Source organism: Hemicordylus capensis, chromosome 1 (genome assembly GCF_027244095.1).
Source record: "Hemicordylus capensis ecotype Gifberg chromosome 1, rHemCap1.1.pri, whole genome shotgun sequence".
In the NCBI taxonomy this organism is placed as follows: Eukaryota; Metazoa; Chordata; class Lepidosauria; order Squamata; family Cordylidae; genus Hemicordylus; species Hemicordylus capensis.
The window spans coordinates 67,448,381-67,468,885 of record NC_069657.1 but is presented as its reverse complement, the minus strand read 5'-3'; the positions used below and the strand labels follow the sequence as shown (position 1 = coordinate 67,468,885).

Below are 20,505 nucleotides of genomic sequence, written 5' to 3'. Positions count from 1 at the left end.
TTTTAGTTCTTTCTGCTTAGGATTGCAGTTAACCATTGTTTTGTGCAATGATCAAATGTTCTTTTCCATAACCCCAAATCATAAGAACAGCCCTGCTGGATCAGGCCCAAGGCTCATCTAGTCCAGCATCCTGTTTCACACAGTGGTCAACCAGATGCCGCTAGAAGCCACAGGCAGGAATTGAGAGCGTGCCCTGTCTCCTGCTGTTACTACCCTGCAACTGGTACTCTCAGAGGCATCCTGCCTTTGAGGCTGGAGGTGGCCTATATAGTCCTCCAACTAGTAGCCGATGATAGACCTCTCTTCCATGAAGTTATCCAAACCCCTCTTAAAGCCATCCAGGTTGTTGGCTGTCACCAAATCTTGTGGCAGAGAATTCCACAAGTTGATTATGTGTTGTGTGAAGAAGTACTTCCGTTTGTTGGTCCTAGATTTCCTGGCAATCAATTTCATGGGATGACCCCTGGTTCTAGTGTTATGTTGGTTACGTTATGTTAAATCCATGCTTGGGCTTCAATCTAGAGAATACACTTTAATGTGAACGCACTAGAATTGTTTACTGTTATTCCTACTGTTTACTGTTCCACCCCACCCCATGTAAATACTGAAGGACAAGCATCTTTAAAAACTGACGGAAAATTAAAGTTATGTGTGACACATGCAGGTCTTTTCTGGAACCATCACTTAATTGCAGCCTTCATATTTTACACCAATGGGATTAAAATGTAGACCACGCACAGAAGTTTAATCATGTGGGAAGACTAAGTGTAGGACTAAGCCTCCGGGTCATATTTCTCCCCCCACCCTGCCTTAAAAAAGATATAACCCTTAATGTGAAACGAGGTCTGCTTAAATAGGTCCTACTTGTTCAAACCTTCCACCATGAAAAAGATATTAATAGAAGTTGTGAGCAGCACCAACTCATGCAGGCATTTATGCCCCAGTTGACATCAAAAATTGAATATCAAAGGTTGTACACGTCGTAATGGAGGAAGCATGAGCAGGAGGCTGGTTCTTTACTCACCCAGGCACTATGCAAACCAGCCACAAGAATAATATAGCTGAAAAATATTTCCTGTATACTTACATTGTCAGTGAAAACTACACCAAGCTTCCAGATATGGTATTTGGCATCAATAGAACTTAACCTAAAAGTACAAAATAAGTTGAACTTGATGTCAGCAACATGATTTAATTAAAGCATAAGCATCTTTCTTCACATTTATCTTCATGTTCCTCAAATTTGTGGAGGTGTGTTGGTTAAGAAGACAAGCAGCATGAAGACAAGAATATATTTTATACTCTGTAGTTTTATGCTGGTCTGTGACCGCAATAAAAATTGATTGATTGATTACTCTGTAGATGTATTTCACATTAATTTTATATGTTTGAGTAATATTGTGGCTAATACGTGTTGTGTTATACCTCTCCCAGACTTGTGCCAAAGAAATGAACCTGTAATGAGAATGAAAGAATCCTATTTTCTCTTTACACATTATTGCTTAACATTCACCAGTCACAGCAAGGTTATATTTTAGCAACAATATTATAGTTATGTGCAGGTACTCAGCACTAGAGTACTAAGCTAACTTGGCAAAGAGGCACCTTTTTAATGTGGTGATTCTTTTTATTTAGCAAGGGTAGAGTAACTGGCCCTATCCACCCCAGCGCACAGTACCTTCTGTGACTGTTGCTGGTGTCTATCTTATGTTTCTTTTTAGATTGTGAGTCCTTTGGGGACAGGGATCCATCTTATTTATATATTATTTCTCTGTGTAAACCGCCCTGAGCCATTTTCGGAAGGGCGGTATAGAAATAGAATGAATGAATGAATAAATAAATAAACAATCATCATCATTCAGATCCAAGCAGCTGTATAAAAAAGCATTGCTTTGTTCATACTCAGGTATGATATATTTGCAATTATGTTGCTGTGCATCAGACCAGCTCTCTGGATTTCTTCACAGACTTTTTCTATGCTGCATCATATGCTCACCTCCCCTGTTCTCCCCCATCACACCACCCCAGTATTTTTCAGGGCAAGTTTGGATCTTAAAAGGAAACGCTCAGATGTGTGAATTACTCATGTATCCTTTTTATTCTGTTATGCTGTTGTATTCACAACAACAAACTGAGTGGACATCTTACCAGAAGGTGAGATGTCTGTGTTCCAGAGGTACATCTAACTGGTACATCAATCCATAGAGGAGAAGTACTCGTATAAAGCAACAGTTAATATAGGGTTTTTCTAAACCATCTAACACTGCTTTCTCTCTCATCAGCTGTGGTTATACTTGTTGCAGTTTAAAGGCCAAACCATACCATGAAACAAGAGTTGCTTCCTCTAGTTCAGTCTGTTCCACTGGACTGAAGTCAAGAGCATTTTTGTCCAGACCTAAGAGTTCTGCGATGCGTTCTGCTCCATATAAATCACCATACTTGTTGATAACCTTCAAGGGGAAAGAGATGAGGTATCATCCACTTTCATTTAATGAGTATTTATCAGAGTTTGTAACATTTTAGTATTCTAGGGTTGATACTCTTGGAACAATGACAGCTCAGACAGTTGGGGGGAAAGGCATTCAAAAACTGAAACACATAAAAAGCCATTATCTGAAAGTGTCTCTGTAATTTAAAGCAAATTGATGGCATGTTTTTCTTCTCTTATAAAGAGGTGTGTGTCCCAAGAAAGACAATGGCTGCAAAAAAAAATTGTGGGTACAATAGGTAGGGAATTTTTTTTAGCCAGCCTAGAAATGAAACCAAAGTATTCTATCCCCACTCGCTGTACACCTTGGAGATCACAGCTAGCTTTTCCCTATGTGACTTACCGCAATTTAGAGTTCAACCAGACAAAATGCAATGAGTATATTTCTCTTTTTGATGGCAGTTTGGATGCATGAAGGATGTTAAAATACAGAACAAAGACACCAAACAAACCTTGCAAGAAGATCACAAGTGTCTGGCTGGAAAGGATATTCGGCAGGAAGGAGCAGAAAGTCTGAATTTTTGCAGAATCTCATGAAAAGGAGAATGGCCCAAAATCCATAGACAGTATAATGAAGGGGCTGTGTGTGTGTGTGTGTGTGTGTGTGTGTGTGTGTGTGCGCACACACGCGCAGACTGCACACAGGTCAGGAGTACAAACTGTGGAGGCCAGACCCTATAATTATGGCTACAGACATCCTGTATGACGTGGCTTCTGGCAAGGAAGGAGGCTATGTGTAGGCAGCCTTTTCAGGTAATGGAGAACAAGACTGAGATGCTAGAGCAAAAAGTACTACAGCAAACCATTCATAGAATGGTAGTGTGATGACAAATAAGGAAATGGGAAATTTTCCTCAAGCAGGCAGAGGACCCTCTGGAACTGGAGGACTGCAAAGGAGTGTTGAGTTTTGTGGAGTGCTAGTGAAGTCCTCATACGGATAACAAAGCCTTAGATGCCACAATCCCCCCTTCAGAAAAAATCAGAATCATGAGGCAAGGGAGTAGTGCCAGGAAGAGGGAGTGCAGCAACCAACCTAGTTGCTGACAGGCTACCAGCAATCCCCTTACCCTTGTAGGTGTGAGGTTGCAAGTGGTCACTTTAGCAGCAGTTCTCCCAAGAGAGTGGTTTTCAAATGTTTTATCTTCAGGGAACATTTTAGACATTCCTTTTTCAGCTGCAGAACATGTGTATTGCAGAGGATTCTGAGATACATTCTACATACCACTCAAAAGACTAAACTAGATGTGAGGTCAAATATATCATTGTATATGTTGGGTGGTGTTTTCTCTTTTTTAAAATAACAGCCACACAGGGACCTAGTCTAGATCACAGAACAGAGGTAGATGCTGTTTTATCCCCATGCCGCTTTCCTACCAGTCCCACCAAAAGCTTCTGTGGGCCCCCGAAAGGCAGAGGCGTAACTAGGGAAAACGGCACCTGGGGCAAGCACTGAAATGGCACCCCCCACCACGCCCCCCCCAACATACTACATTATACTTAGGTTTTTCCTCACAAGCGCCCGCCGCCGCTGCCAAGCCAGGCCACTGACTGGCCGCCAGGCGCCAGTGCGGGGGGCACAGGCGGCACGGAAGGGACCGCTCGTGGGGAAGGGGGCACCGACGTGCTCCCTTGACTGCTGCAGCACTGCTGCACTGAGCAGGAAACATTTGTATTAACAAAAAATTAACAAAAAATTGAAAAAAATTGGTCATGGCGGCGCCCCCCATGTGACCAGAAAAGATGGCGCCCAGGGCACGTGCCCCCCCTGCCCCCCCATAGTTACGCCTCTGCCGAAAGGTCCCTTTGAAGCAAATAGCACCTTCAGGGATCTAAAGCAGCTTGATGAGGATTTTCAGCAGACAATGACACAGGGTAAACATCCATTAGCTCTGTCATGTGATGTGGTCCTGACCTGGATCAAGGCTTGCACAAGAACTATTTTAAAGAGAGAAAACCTCCAAACTAGACAACAGTGAGGCCATTCCCACGATCACTGGAAAGCGGGCTAAGGGAGCTTAGTCCGCTTTCCAAGGATCGTGGGAACCACCAAAGCAGCTAGCCTGCCTAATTCTCCCTCCCTTTAAATAAGGTTAATGGAGTGAGCGCTCCGTTAATCTCATTTGGTTGCTTGTGTGTCTCTGTGGTGCGCAGGGCACCCTGGAACATCCAGGGGCTGTGCAGCCCCTGATCCCCGCAGCCCCCACCGGCTCCATGATGGAGCCGGCCGCCCAGCTATGAGCAGCTGCTTGTCTGTGGGCAGAGCGGGCTAAGCCCGCTCTTCCCACAGAACCCCGTCAGGTGCTTCATACGTGTCGTGTGAAGCGCCTCAGTATGTTTAAAGTAATGTCTAGTTTGGCCCCCACTTCACACAGGGCATCAGCCAAGATCTTACCTCATGTCATCCTCTGTGTGTGAGGCAACAACTGGTGAAAATGATAGGCCTGTTAGCAAGCTGAATCTTGCATAGGGAGGATACTTTATTTTGCGTCTGCTTCCATATGCTTCTTCTTTCTTAAGAGAACAGTGGAAGGTTCCTCTCCACACTAGCCTCTTGGGCTTAGCTATATGTTCACATGTTCTGCAGTGAATTGTGGCCTTCTGAACTCATCTTACACCTGCTTCTTCACATACTGTAACAAGTATACCTTACCATACTGCATTTTAATGGCTGACATGAGATACAGTTCCAATGTCTTCCTGCTGTAGAGAACCGGCAGTACTATATTTATTTCCATTGTCATGAATAGGGGAAAGTGTGGTAATCCTGGTAACAATACTGCTAGTGCTCTACAATGACATTGTTGCTGCTCAGTCTGCAGCAGCAAAGCCCTAAGTTCTAAGGAAGATGTTAAAAAGGCACATCATGTCAGCCAGCCAATGTTTATACACACACACACACACAATATATATACACACACAAATATATACATACATACCTATGTACACACTCACCTTAACATTCAAAAACCATTATTTAAAGAACATACCTTTCGTTTTACAAACTTGTCCCAATAATTATTAGGAAAAGATCTGCATAGATACAGAAAATGAGAATGTCAAGTTAATTAGGCAAAATCCATTAAAAGTACAGTATTAGGTTGGCATTTTATTATAGTTTGCATTAGGCAGATGCTTTTTATTTGCTGATCTATGGGCAGAATTTTGCATCATATGAATGGGGTAGATTTCTGTAGTACTGAAGAAACTGGACTTCACCTGTAATACTGAATTGTTTTTTCTTCTGCGGTTGCCTCATCACCAATAAATTGACATTTAATAAGTGATACTGTTCTTTTATCCATCATTACACAGTACAACAGCGCTGCAAAACTTCGGCCCTCCAGCTGTTGTTGGACTACAATTCCCATCATCCCCAGCCAGTGGCCAATAGTCAGGGATTATGGGGATTGTTGTCCAACATCTGAAGGAGGGCCAAAGTTGTGCAGTCCTGTAGTACAATGTAGACTATGAAATTATTCTCCATAGGATTAAATCAGGTTACAAAATTCTCAACAGCTCCTGCCAGCTGTGATGTAAAATACAGTAGCACTTTTCTGCAACATACTTATTAACTTTTCCAAAACATTAATTTCACTACACTTGAGTCTAGATATTATTTCTGCCATGGATTGTTTGCCAAATGAAGAATTTTTTTTAGCAAGGAAATATTATAAGTTAGACTGCATCAAAACCATTCTTTATTAGTTCAGTTCAGTTTTGCATGTTTCTCAAAAACAATACTGATATTTTACTAGTTTCTACCTCGCTTCCAAACTTTAAAATGATACGGGGTGGTTCAAAACACACTCGATCCATATTGTATGACTGACAATACAGTTAATCTAGTATCAACAATTATTGAGCCCTTTCTCACAGTAATGTGAGAGGGCTTGAGGGCAGGCAGCAGAAGCTCGCCTTCCCCACAGATGATCTGGTTGCTGGGTCTGGGTACACGGATCGCACACCCAGATGGTCCGCTGCTGCTCTAGGCAGCAGGGAGGTACGGGGGCTGGGATGCATGGTCCTGGCCTCTGGGAATCGCATAATGCACTGCACAAGTGCACAGTGCATTGTGGTGTTCCCCCTAGCGATGGCTGGGAGCTCGCTCCTGTGCCAGCAGCAGCTGGGAGCAGCCGGTGCTGACACACAAGAAGGTAGCCCGAGTTAAGGATACACTCATGCCCTTAACACCCGCTAAGTGGCAGGCTCTGCAGGTGGGATTGCCACCACAGCACTGGCAGGAGCCACTCAGCTCCCAACTTTTCTCATGGGCAGCCAATCCCGTGCTTAGCTGCCCTAGCCTGGTCTTGGTACTCTTGAGAACAGCATCAATGTTTAAGCAGAAGCAACAACAACAGAAAAGCTGAGAGTACTAAGAATGCCAGGATTTTTCATAAATCAAAATGGCACTAGCCCTGTTTTAACTTGTCTGCAGAACTCTGGCAAGTGGGCAAGGCGTAGGATCAACTAGGAAGAGAATATGATGTGGTTGTTTCTCACACTAACAGTCACTGGAGCCAACAGCACTAATAGGGAAGTAATGTCATATCTATCTTGCACGTAGTCTCCCCACTGCATACGTTACTAGAGCAGTGTGGGAAGCAGCCATGCTGCCAAAGCAAAATAGGAATGGAGCCTAACTGTGAAAACTGGAAGCAATTGGCCTTCTGTAGCTGAACAGCTGCTCAATATTGCTATGTTGCTGCTTTCAAAATTATTTACTACTACAAACTCAAAAGGCAGACATTTACATGGAATGTGTTGCAACTTTATTATCCACTTTGCTTTGTTAACAACATGCATCAACACACCCTACCTTCGCCAGCACATCAGATGAAAGTGAGATGATATTATTATTAATTATTATTATTATTAGTAGTAGTAGTAATAGTAATTCAATTTCTATACTGCCCTTCCCAAAATGGCTCAGGGCGGTTTACAAAGAGAAATAATAAATAAGTAAGATGGATCCCTGTCCCCAAAGGGCTCACAATCTAAACAGAAACTTGCCGGTTGGCTCTTGCATCCCGGAAGCAAGTATGAAGGGTTATGGGGTGGGGTGGGGTGGAGGAAGAGGTCTGCTAAATACAGATCCTGGAATGCAGAGCCTTCCATTTGGCAACCACAGTAGCAGACTTCAATTTAACCATGTTCAAGTTTGGTTTTTCTATAGGGGCTTTTGTTTTTATTCTACTGACAGAAATTTCCCACCAACTTGATTAGCATGCACCAGAAATGTTGAAGACTATAAGGAACTTAGATCAAGAAACAAAGCCAGGGTCTAATGAAAAGCTGTGCAGAAAATTGGAAGAGTGGGGTAGATTGGAGTAGGGATGTGCACGAATTGGATTTCACATTTTGTTTTGAGCAAAGTGCAAATGCAGAATGGTTGAAGGAAATGCAAAATGGTCAAAATGTTTCATCAAGTCGAACCAGCTATTTTGAAGAAACAACTCGAAACCTTTAGAGTGTTTCGGCCAAAGGGAACAATGAAAACTTGAAACATCCCATTGTTCCCTATGGGTAGTTCCTAGAGACACCAAAGTGGGTTGGATGGTAGGGAATGATGGGTGCTACCTACCACCCAACCCACAAAAGATCCTATGGGGGTTTGGGGGAATCTTTAGATTTATTAACAATCTCCTGCTTGCCCATTTCTTTTGTGGGTTGGGTGATAGGTAGCACCCATCATGCCCTACCACACAACCCACTTTGGTGTCCCTAGGAGCTACCCATTGGGAGCAATGGGGTGTTCTGAGTTTCTCATTTATTCCCTATGGCCAGAACAAGCTGCACTCACAGAGTGCACACAAGTTTTGCATTGCAATTTGTAATTCATTTTGCAACCCTGCCTTGAAAAACACTACAGAAGCACACATAAAAGGGACTCGGCCCCTCCCAACACAGAACACACATTTCCAACACATTCCAAATAGACAAAAAAACAACAACAAAACCCACCAAAATACATTGACCCAGAATCGACTTCCAGCCATCATTGGCAGTTCCTGCTCTCTCACACACAATTATACTCCTTACATTCCGAGCACTGCAATAGCTGCCACAGCAGCACCCTTAGCAGCAAACATAGCCATATGCTCAACTAGAGCAACTTCAGCCACATTTTGACACTTTGAATATACCTTGCAATGCAAATTGCAGACCAGAGCAGTGAGTGAAGCACAAGTTGGTCTTAAGTCCAGACATGGTGCTCATCACAGCAATCACCAAGAAATATTACACACTCAGAGAAAGCTGCCATTGTCCATTTCTGGCCACAACACTTATCTCACAAACAAATCAAAACCACAATTCAAGAAAGACAGGCACCCAAGTCAATCTGAGATCTAGCAAAGCCAGATAGTTATATAGCATATTATACCCAGTGATGAGAAAAGAAAACCACAAAATCAAACCTGCTTTCCCCCTCTCCTAATGTATCCTCTTCAAGAGAGGCATAAAGGCTCTCTCTGCCCCTCAGTCCCTTTGACTGCATTTTGAAATTCCCTTTTGTATCCCCCCTCCCTCCCCCCACCCAATGGAGGTACAGTTGCCCATGATGACAACACTTGATTTGTATAACAGGCCAACCAAGAAGGAGATTGCAAGCAACTCAGAAGCCAGTGCCAGAAATCCAATCGGCAAGGAAAAAGCAGGCCTCCAAAATGGTGCTTGAAACATCAAAATGTTTCAATCAATATAGGGTTATTCTGTTCCAAGAGTGAAACAACAGGCCCTTTATTTAGAGGTTGTTTTATTTCAAGCTCAAAACATTCGAAATGGCCCATTTCAATGTCGAAAGAGCCCATTTAAATGTTGAAAGATACTGTGCATCCCTAGATTGGAGGCTTCAGACTGGAACTCACTATTAATAATCCCATCAGCCACAGCAATAACGCCTGGAGGCAGCAGGTAGGGCAGGGCTGGCTGAGGTTGGATCCCTGCCAGGGTCTCTGCACAGTATCTAAGCCATTAAATTTGGAAAAGGTAATGCAAACCAGAGCAAGCACACAGAAATATCGACAGAGACTATATCAACTCTAAAGAAAAATATTCACTAAAAAGAACGTTAAGTCCTGCATCAAGCCAAAGACCCATCTAGCCCAGCATCTTTCCTCATGCATTTGCAAAGCAGCCACATCTAGGAAGCCCACACATGGAGGGCAACCATCCCTCCTGTTGGTGTTCCCTAGCATCTGGTGTTCAGGGGCATGCCACCTCAGATCCTGATGGACAGATACAGCTATCTGTCCTCCATGAATTTGTCTAATACCCTTTTAAAACAGTCTAGATTGGTGGCAATTAAAATTTGCAACATAATATCCTATATCAGTGGTGTCACGGGAAATAACCAACAAACAAATATTTGGGGTAGGTCACAGTTCTACCACACTACTGCAGTGCAAAGTGTGTTACTTACGGAGTGTTAATCACTAGGCGATCCCATTGTCCTTTAATGTCATCTTCGGAAGGCTGCTCTGTAATGTATAGACCATCAAATTCCAATTTCCTTGCAATATCCTTCTCCCGCTTGAAAACAACTAAGGGAACCTTTTGGGGAATATATTTAAATGAGTTTTAATGGTTTGGTACCTCCAATGGAAACTAGGTGTTTACAAATGTCTTAAAGTTTGGAATATAACATTTTATAATAATAGTGTTTTGGTTATTACCTTTAAAATCCTTAATGGCTTGTGACCAGGGTATTTAAGAGCATGCTTTCTTCATTTTGAACCCTGAAATCTATTAAGTTAATCAAAGGAGGTTCATCTGAGGATGCCACCAGTTTGCCTGGGGATGACTCAAACATGATCTTTCTCTGTAGTCGCCCTGGGGCTCTCAAATGAGAGCTGCTCCATCCCTGGTGGCTTTTAGGAAACAACGGAAGATACATCTCTTCAGCCAGGCTTTTTGTTAAATTTTACTGATTCGTAATTTTAATTTTATTTATGTTTTAATGTTGGTTTTAAATTTTTGGCATTTTTTAAAAACTGCCTGGAGAGGTAGTATATAATACTGCAGTATATAATAATATATAATAGGCAGTATATAAATGTATTAAATAAATAAATATTTAATACAAATATTCAAAACTTCAAAAAAAAAGGCTTGCTTTTAAGAACAGGTGCTGAGGTTGAGAAGATTACAGGATGACCAATAGTAGGCCTTTGCATGAGTGCAAAAGACGAGAGCAGGTACGACCCAATCTAATCTGACCCCCCAAAACATCAGTTTGGGGTCATTTGGACCCTTCTCAAAGTCAAGGTTGGGATCGGGATCAGGATCACACAAAATATTTAACAAGTTTTAAAAGTAACCTCAGATACACACTGTGAACTCAGAAGAAAACTAACACAACAACAGAGAGTTGCAGGGGAAGTGAGGTAACATCAGAGAGTCTGAGGGAAAGTTACCTCATACCAGAGACTCACAGGAGAAACCCAGAAATCAGCTGATGAGCTGCTTGTGAGTAAAAAAAAGGGGGGGCTTTAAAACTTTATTTTATTTTTATTTTTTGACAATGAGATATGCAGGGCAGGCAGGCGGGCAGAAGATGGGCTTTCCCCCCATTGCTAAAAAAAAACCCAACCCAAAAAACCTCATACCGCCATTTGGAGCTCTGGAAAGCTCTGAATTTTTGTGAAGGGGTCAGAGAAGTCCAATCAACTGCGCTGGCAAAGTTTGGGTTAATACTCTCTTAGAACCCCTTTGAATTTACCGATTCAATTTTGCACAGGCCTAATAATTTTGCACAGGCCTAATTTGATACCCCGTTTTGGAATCAGTGCTGAAGTTGCAACTGGCATGTGTGATAGATTTACAAGGATTCTAAGAGTAAGATGAGATTGTGTAATTACAGGTATCTTGTTTGATAAGGACAATTTGTGATGGTAAAAAATAGGTTGTTCACCTGTATTTTCTTATTTGTAAGTGATCCATACACATTCATGATCTTGGGTTCTGCTCCTGTGCAGGACCTTGCAAGTGGAATATCCAAGCTACTCATGACACTCACAATCCACCTTTCCACTCAGCATGACTGTTCATTTTGATGGTTGAAGCGTCTCTCCCTTGGTTCCTAGATGACCTCCTTGACCGGACGATCATCTATCTTGTAGTGAGATTTTTAAAAATAGGTTCTGCTATGGAGAGGATGGGAGGGTCTTATTAATCACTTGCAGCTCATAAGTTACAGGTCAGCAACTTTTTTATCTGTAGGACATTCACAATCCTGGATGATTAGCAAGCTTTCCCAGGATGAGGGAGAAGAAGTTACTGCAAGTCCCCTTTCAAGACACCTCTTCCAAAATTTGCCTCTGCAGCAGAGCATATGTCAATTGCATAATGTCTCACAAACAGCAGCTCCGAAGGCTTTGCAGATGTCTTCCTCCTGTATTCCAGACAGATGTGCAGCCAAAGTTGCAAAAGCTCTAGCAGAATATGCTTTGAGAGTACGTGGCAGCTCTACTTTTTGTATCTTCTAAGTTAGAGATATAGGTTCCACCAACCAAGCAGTTAGTCATTGGTATGAAGTTGGTTGACCTTTAGTCCAGCCTTTGTATGCAACAAAAAGTTGTTTGCTGAGCCAATAGCCTGTCCATATAGAATAATAGTGCCCTACACACATCTAAGGTGTGCAATGATTTTTCTAATGCCATGGATGGGTTTCTGGAAAATGTAGGCAAAACAATATATTGGTTAAAGTGAAAATCGGACAGAGGGTTCATTGTCATCAGCACCTTATTGGGATAGAAACTTGGGTATAGAGAATCCAACGTTAGGGCTGCTAACTTTCTTTGCCATAATTATGGTGACTAAAAAGATGTCCTTTAGGGTGACCAATTTCAAAGACATGGTCGCCATTAGCTCAAATGTCTTTTCCATCAATGTTGACAGGAATAGTGAAAGACTAAATTGCTCTATGGGCTGCCTAACTGGCAGGCACATGTTATTCAAAACCCTTTAAGAATATTTTGCAACTGGGATGAAAAAATGCAGTACGGCCATCCCATCCTTTACGTCCAGAAGATATTGCTGTTATATATACCTTTAAGGACACATTAGCTAAGCCACTAGTTTTTAGGGTAGTCAATATAAAAGTACTTGTCTTATGGTTGCCAACTCTGGTGTGAAGTTGTGGTGTTCTGCATAGGAAGCAAATCTTTTCCACTTGTAGGCATAATTGTGGTGAGTAGATGCCTCTTGCTCTTTCAACAGTATCTTCTATCTATCTATCTAATTATCTTTAATGTACCCATCACTAAATCCATGTGTGGCAGCTCTCATGAGAGTTCATGAGCAGCTGCCAGATAGGATAGCGACGGGGACGGGGGAGAAAATAGCGATGCCGGCCAGCAGCCGGAGGAGGAGGCATTGAGCCGGCCAAAGCAGGAGGCAGCGGTGGATGGTCTGGCCGCCAGGAGGAGGAGGTGGCAGCAGGAGGGGGCGGTGGGCTGGCCCGGCCACTGGGAGCAGGAGGTGGCCACTGTCTGGAGTTGGCGGGCGGGTGGGAGGAGGTAGCGGGCAGGATTTCCAGCCAGCCCACCAGCCAGAAAGAGCTGGGGGTGGGGGGAGAAGAGCGGATGGGAGGAAATGTAAAGTAGTCCTTCCCCCCAGCTCCTCTGAAATGCATCCCCTGCTGAATCTTTCCCGTGACCTGCCCTTGAGATATATCTCAGGCATTTCTTGTTTTCTTTTATTGGAAATAGGCCTAAGGCAGGATGTCCCCAACTTTGGAAGATTCTGACCAAGTAATTGATTTTTATCTCCCATTCGTGATGTTGTAGGCCCAATGCCACTCTGCTCAAACTGTCTGCTAGGACATTTTCTGCCCCCTTTATGTGTAGGCTGCTTGGGAACACTTGAGGGACTATGTACCAGTCCCAAATTTGTACACTGAGATTGCAAAGGGAGTGGGATACCATTCCCCCCTGCCTGATTAGGTAAGATATGATGGTTGTATTGTCTAGTTCCACTTGTCTAGTATTGTCTAGTATTAGTATTAGTATTAGTATTAGTACTAGTATTGTCTAGAACCACCTTTCCTTGAATAAGGGGTAGAAAGGATGTCAGTGCCAGAAACACCATTAATTCTAGAAAATTTATGTGTAACTTCCTCTATTGCTTTCCCCAGAAACCCCGAGTCTTGCAACCCACATAGTGAGCTCCCCACCCCAAAAGGGTGGTGTCTGTTATGATTCTGACAGATGGGAATGGGATCTGAGAAGATACTACCCTCAATAAATTCCTTCCTATAATCCACCATCTCAAGGAACTTGGGACAGAAACAGAGATACGTAGGTTTATCTGTTGACTGTCTATATTGGGTCTGAAGACAGAGAGGAACCACAGCTGTAGGGAATGCATCCTGAGACACACATAATGAACCATGGCATTGCAGGAGACCATTAGACCCAATAGCCTCTGAATTTGGTGTGCCATTTGTACAAGCTGCTCCCCAAAAGAGAGTGTCAAATTCTTTATTTGCAGCTGTCTTTCCAAAAGTATGCCCTTTTTGTATGTGCATCCAAAATTGCTCCTATGTATTGAATTCTTTTCATAGGGTCCAGATGTGACTAGGGGTATGCACAACCAGCTTGGGCAGCCACCAAAGTGGTTCCCTTTAAAAGCTGGTAAGGAGCTCCTTAGCTGCTCATAGACACCCTGCCGCTTTTCCGGCAGCTGTGCCTGCTCTCTAAAAGGCCACGTTCCCTGAAGCCTCCAAGCAGTATTGGCATGCGTATGGCCAGAGCACATGCGTGCCAATGATGCACAGAGGCTGTAGAGAACAGTTCTGCAGCTGCACGCAGCCTTTTGGAGAGCAGACACCACTGCTGGAAAGGTGGTGGGGTGGGGTCAAGCAGGTAAGGAGCTCCTTACGGGAAGTGCTCCCTGCCCCACTGAGCCCGTTTGAACACTGGCACCAGAGCCAGTCGGCACTTCCCAGAGATGCCGCCGAACGGGCTCATGCACAGCCCTATATGTCCCTCTTCCAGTTTACCTGGCTCCCCAAGTCCTTTAGAAGACGAACAACATAAATTATCTGAGAATGTAACTCTTGTTCATCTCTTGCCCTCAGGAGCGAATCATCCAGGAATGGAAACACTGTTATTCCTTCCATCTACAAATGGCCTGCTATTGTGCTCATGCACTTTGTAAATACTCTTGGCACACTTGACAAGTTGAACTAAAACCTATTGGTACAACTGCATTGTCCACTGTGAACCTTAAATATTTCCTATGGTTTTCTTGTATGCCAATATAGAAGTAGGCATCTTTTAAATCCGATATCGCAAGCCATTTATCCTTGCAAAGGAGTGATAGGATACCCGGCAATGTTATCATATAAAACTTCCTTGTGTGGGTATACTTGTTCAACCATCTTAAGTCCATTATGGGCTGAATACCTCCATCTCTTTTCAGAATTTTAAACAGGAATAGAATCCCTCTCTCAAACAGATCCACTGCAGAGGGGCAATTGCACCATTTCCCAATAAAACCTTCACTTCATTGATTAGAGTAGGCGTTGCAGGATTGTATTTAATTCCTTCATAAATCCCCATTGCTTGTTGAGGTCATCTGAAGAGGTCTATCTCCAGTTACCACCGGCACGTCTGGTGGTGACTCAGAACCGGGCCTTTTCTGTAGCTGCTCCTGGTCTATGGAATGCATTCCCGGCAGATATCTGCAGTTTAGGCTCACTGTTGACCTTTAAGAGAGGCCTAAAAGCTTATTTGTTTGGCCTGGCCTTCCAAGGCTTGTAAAGTGTTGTTGTTTTTTAAAGGTATTTTAATTGGTTTTAAATGGTTTTAATTGTTTTTGAATTGTTTTTATATTGCTTTTAGCACTATGTTTTCAATTGTGTGTTTTTATTTCTTTTAAAAGTTGTTGTACACTGCCTAGAGCCTCTGGATGGGGCAGTTTCTAAATGTAACACTAAATAAAATAAATAATTAATAAATAGGTGGTATTTTGAACTCTGTGTCATAGCCAATGGTGATAATGTGCAGTACCCAGGCATCTGGTGTTATGTTGTGCCAAACAGGTGCAAACAGAGCCAAGAGGATACTGGTGGTAGGTTGTACTAGATGCAGTGGTGTCTGCAAGTGGTCCAATATGCTGTTTGGCTTGATCTTGCTGTTTATTATGAGATCCCTGCTATTTGTTCCTTGTCCCCTAGGGCTTTTGTTGGTATTGATGATAGAATCTCTTATAATCTCTCCTCTCTGGTCATTTATAGGATTGACATTGTCTTCTTTTTCTTTCATGTCTGTCTGTAGGTTAGCTGAATGAAGCCATGCATGGTGTCTTATTGAAACAGTAGTGGCTAATGATCTGGATTCTGTCTCCGCCAAATGCTTTGCAGTACTTAGGTGCTGTATCATAACATCAATGGATTTCACTAAGGTATTCCTGAATTTATTTTGAAACTCCTCTGGAAAGTCTTATATAGTCCTAAATGGAGTGGTGATATTTTGCCATACATATAATTAGCAAATATTATTGAGAGGCAAGCAGTGGAGTATACTCTCTGTCCCATATTGTCACGTTTTCGACCTTCCTTATCTACTGGAGTGGAGTGGTGATGACTTGCCTTATTACTAGTCCACAGTCAATCACCAGAGAATTAGGTGGAGGATGTTTTAGCAATTAAGAGCCACCTCCCTACTGTACCCTGAATAAACTTTCCAATCTCCTAGAAATTGGTGTGGGTAAAGTTAGAAAGTCCCATGCTGACTGTGCAGCTTTTGATATTACAGGAAGCCTAGGTAGCGCAACAGAGAGAGCAGCATGCAAAGCTGACGTAATGATGCACAGAATCTTTCATTTACAATGACTGTTTCTTAACTTCCAAACCTAGTGATTCTCCCATCCGTACATGGTAGGTCTTCATTTCCTCTGTTGGGGAAATGGATGGTCTTGCTGTTCCTGGAACATTTTCATCAGATGGTTGCTCTGTGATTGCTAAACCAGAATCAGATTTGGGAGATGTATCATAATCCTCCCCAGAAAATATTACATCATCTCTCTATCAGTAGCAATTTCTTGAGTATGCTGTGTGACTAATTGGTTTGTCTGATAATACCTACACTGCCATTGTGAATGAGGCTTGAGGCTTGGACATGTAGTAACAGGAACCAAGTTTGTATTAGAAATAGCTAATGGTCTTGGAGGTTGTAATGGGCTGGTCACTGCTGGTGTCTTAAATGCAGACCTTTCAGACAGAACCCTAGTGTAAGAGGGGGCCACCCTTTGTGTAGAGTCTTTCAAACAAACTCCAAGTTCTCCTCCCATACGTTCCATGGAGGTAGCTTGCTGTGCTTTCCACAAACGATATTCACCATAATTTTATGGCAGTCCAGGGACATAGCCCAGCAATATTCCTTGTGAGCTTCAAAAGCCTTGCCAAATTTTTGACAGTGGATGCACTCCAGGACTGAAGGCGAGCTCCAAACCCCAGCATATCTACAGTGATGGCTGCAATGAGTGTATTCCAAAAACTCTGTTTTTGGTGAAGTACTGGTCCAGGAGAATAAATTTTGGTAGGGACATGGATGGGGTTTTAGGAATGGCAATAAAATCTTCACCCATATCCTTATCCACATCAAGTCCCCTTAAACATGGAAGCAGAGGTAGTGCTCTCTGTAAAGTCTAGTAAAGAAAGTAATGAACATGTACTAGCCTGACCCAAGCCTTCATCCAAAACATCCAAAGGATTGCCCTCCTTGACATCGATGGTCAACACTGAGGGCAACAGCTCTCCTTGAGCAGGTGTAATTCACTGGATACAGAATCTCTCATTCCAGTGCTGATGTAGCCATAGAGATAGACTCTCCCTGCTTGGAGGTTACTGATGTCAACACTGCCTCCAGTGAGAACACACACAGGGATTCTATCAACTTGGATGTTGACATTGACATATGGGGTGATGAAAAGTGTGTGTGCAAAGACTCACTTGGCTTCCATGTTGATAGCTGGGATAATGTTGATGGAAAGGCAGCAGGCGATCTCTGCACTTGTACCTCAGTGGGCATGTGGAGATCCTTTCTTGAAGTCGAGGCTGCTGTGGTGTCAACTGACTTGTATTTCTTCGCAGGCGATGAGGCAGACATTTCCTCATTAGAGGCTTTCCTTTTCTTCTTGTGTTTCTTATGGTTAAGCATGGAGAAGGTACCCTTGGAAACCTCTGCTGGTCGCTTAAACACATGTTCTCCCAATGTGGATTTTTCACCTGGCACAGGAGTTTTAGGTGTGCTGCCACAACAACCCTCTCTCATGATACTGAAGTCAGTGCTGACATTGTTGGTTGTTGGGACCGCAGCATCAGTGTCAGAGGGCAAAGTGCCTGCTCTTAAAGTGCCACCCCGAGATGGAGCACCCAATCCTTAAGTGTCTGGCTGGAGAAGGACATGCAAATCTTGCTAGTCCTGGTGTTATGATCCTCCCCCAAACAAAGTAAACAGGAGTCATGGTGATATGTGGAGGCTAGCTTCTCACAACACTTCTTACACTTCTTAAATGTTTTTTTAAACATCCATGGGGAAATCAAAAGCCAAGCCATGTCAAATCGTAACGCAGTTTGATCCAAAAACAAAGCCAATATCCAAAATCCAAGATGAACTGTCAGTAGCTAGTCCAAAAGTACAAATAACCAAAAGATCTCACTAATGTTTTACTCTTTCCCACAGAACTAAATCCAACTGAGGAACAGAGTCCAATGAGGTGAACACTTTGTCGGTTGGAAAGGAACTAAAGGAGAGGCACTTCAACTGCCAAAATGAACAGTCACACTGAGCCTGAGGGGCGGGTTGTGAGTGCCTCAAGGAGCTTTGATAGTCCACTCGCAAGCTCCTACGTAGGCACAGAACCCAGGGTTATTAATACGCTATGATCATGCTACAGATCAGTAGCATCTTCAAAAACAGGAGAACAGTTAATTTAGATTAAGTATATGGATTAAATAAAACTGGGTAATAAACATTTCACATTCATATTAAAATGCCTGACATATAAAGAAAGACTCATAGATCACAGTTCTGCATTTAAAACTTCTGGCATGTAGGTTATATAAGCAGAGAGGTGCAGAAGCAAACTTGGGTTTCTGTACCATGGAAGCCCTACATGTGCCCTGTACTTCACCGGATATAGAATCACCACATATAGACACTTTAATGTAAAGTGAGACCTATATACATAAAGGTCTATGCAAATAGGTTTGACTTGTGCAATTTGTGCACCACAAAAATGGATTGGAGTGATCTCATGAGAAGCATATTTGCAAAGACATTTATGCAGCTAAGCCCCAGTTCACATTAAAAGAGTAGAGAAAGGAGCACATACCTGAGAATTTTTTCATGACCTAGTGCATATGCCTAGGTTGTGTGTTGAATCAGCCCTGATTCAACACATGCATGCAAAAGTGGCTGTGTATAGTTTGGAAGAAAAGAGACTTATTGCTGAGTAAGTTGAAGAGAAAATGAAATGACTAACCTTCAGACAGTAGTATCCAACAACACATACAAAAGAGATGACTGTATGAACAACAGCTAGAGCCCTCAGGGTTGGTGCCATATAGCCTGTACTCTCTTGTAAGACGAAGAACACCACTCCCTCTTCATCCTCATCTAAAGAATGCCATAGATCTGAATCGTCTTCCAGTTCTTCAAATGGCTCTTCTGTCACCTTTAATTGATACATGCTTACATAAGGAATTTCTGTGCATCCAGGTGTCAAAATACTTTTTTTTAAAAAATGCAAGCATTTTTTTTTTACATTTGAAAGCTCTTTTGTCTCATATTTATTTTGAACTTGTAGGTGAGGCCTGTTGTTGACCAGGCAAAGTCATTTTAAACTGCTAGGAAAGTTGAAGAAATGAAATACAGGAGGCCTTCTAATGAGTCTCCAGGAGGCTCAGTTGCCAGAAGCCTTGTAGGGAGGAGGAGGAGGCTTTAACATCTGCTTCCCAGAGACAGTGGCCGCCCAGTGGTGAGAGCCTGAGTGGTTACTTTCTGCTGTTGTCAGCTTGCCAACCTGGGTGCCCCCTAGCTTGTGGGGCTGTGGCTGACCTGCAGGTGAGTCTGTGTGGGATCAGGGCCAGAGGGGGTAAGTCAGCAGTTCCTGAGGGTCAGCTGCTCAGAGCAGCCATCTTTCTGGGCTTATAAAAGGACTGCTGCACTGTGGCAGCAGGCCTGCCACTGGCAGGCCTGCCACTGAAGGGGTGACTCCAAAGGGGTGACACCAAAGGGGGTTGCCCCTTTGGGGGAGCCACTTTGGGGGGAAATGAGGGTGAGGGCCTGGATATTTGTTGGTTTCTGTTGTTGTTTCTGGATCCTGGGTGTTTCAGATCTGTCTTGGTTTGTCTGGGGATGGGGAGACAGGGAGTGTGTCCACTGACTGTGGGATGGCTATTCCAGTGGTGGTGGGGAATAGAGGAAGAAAAGTTGGAAGGTCAGCAGGTCATTACAGGGGAAGGGAAGTCAGAAATCTATTAGCTGTTTCCCCTTCCGGCTGCCCTGCCAGCTCTTTGACCTTGGGAAGCAGTGCCAACCTGCCACAGACTCTCACCTTGCTCCTCTGTAATGCAAGGTCTGTTCAGAATAAGTGGGTTATTTTCCGACCCGCTTCAAAATTAGCCCCTTGGTATATGGAAGAACTATGGGGGCTGAAGCGGTGAGGCATCCATTTCTTGAGATAAATGACCTCAGAACAGTAGTACATCTGCTGGTCACCTCCAGACTTGACTACTGCAATGCGCTCTATGTGAGGCTGCCTTTGTATGTCGCCCAGAAACTGTTAGTTAGTCCAGAATGTGGCAGCCAGATTGGTCTCTGGGTCATCTCGGAGAGACCATATCACTCCTATCTTAAAACATCTACACTGGCTGCCGGTAAGTTTCCGGGCAGAGTACAAGGTTTTGGTAATAACCTATAAAGCCCTAAACAGCTTGGGCCCTGGGTATTTAAAAGAATGTCTTCTTCACGATGAACCACACTGCCCATTGAGATCATCTGGAGAGA

At 43.2% G+C, this 20,505-nt stretch overlaps 1 protein-coding gene across 23 annotated transcripts in view; it reads right to left on the bottom strand.

Moving 5' to 3' along the window:
• Positions 1-20,505, bottom strand: part of RYR3 (ryanodine receptor 3) — a 644,727-nt gene that overhangs the window by 21,911 nt on the left and 602,311 nt on the right. For all 23 annotated transcript variants that reach the window (XM_053280309.1, XM_053280347.1, XM_053280383.1 and 20 more), the window contains 5 exons: positions 18,980-19,171; positions 9,909-10,039; positions 5,476-5,518; positions 2,323-2,450; positions 1,088-1,148 (listed from right to left, as the gene is read on the bottom strand). In XM_053280309.1, the coding sequence (XP_053136284.1) occupies positions 1,088-1,148; positions 2,323-2,450; positions 5,476-5,518; positions 9,909-10,039; positions 18,980-19,171 (555 nt within the window). The remainder of the gene's footprint in view (positions 1-1,087; positions 1,149-2,322; positions 2,451-5,475; positions 5,519-9,908; positions 10,040-18,979; positions 19,172-20,505) is intronic.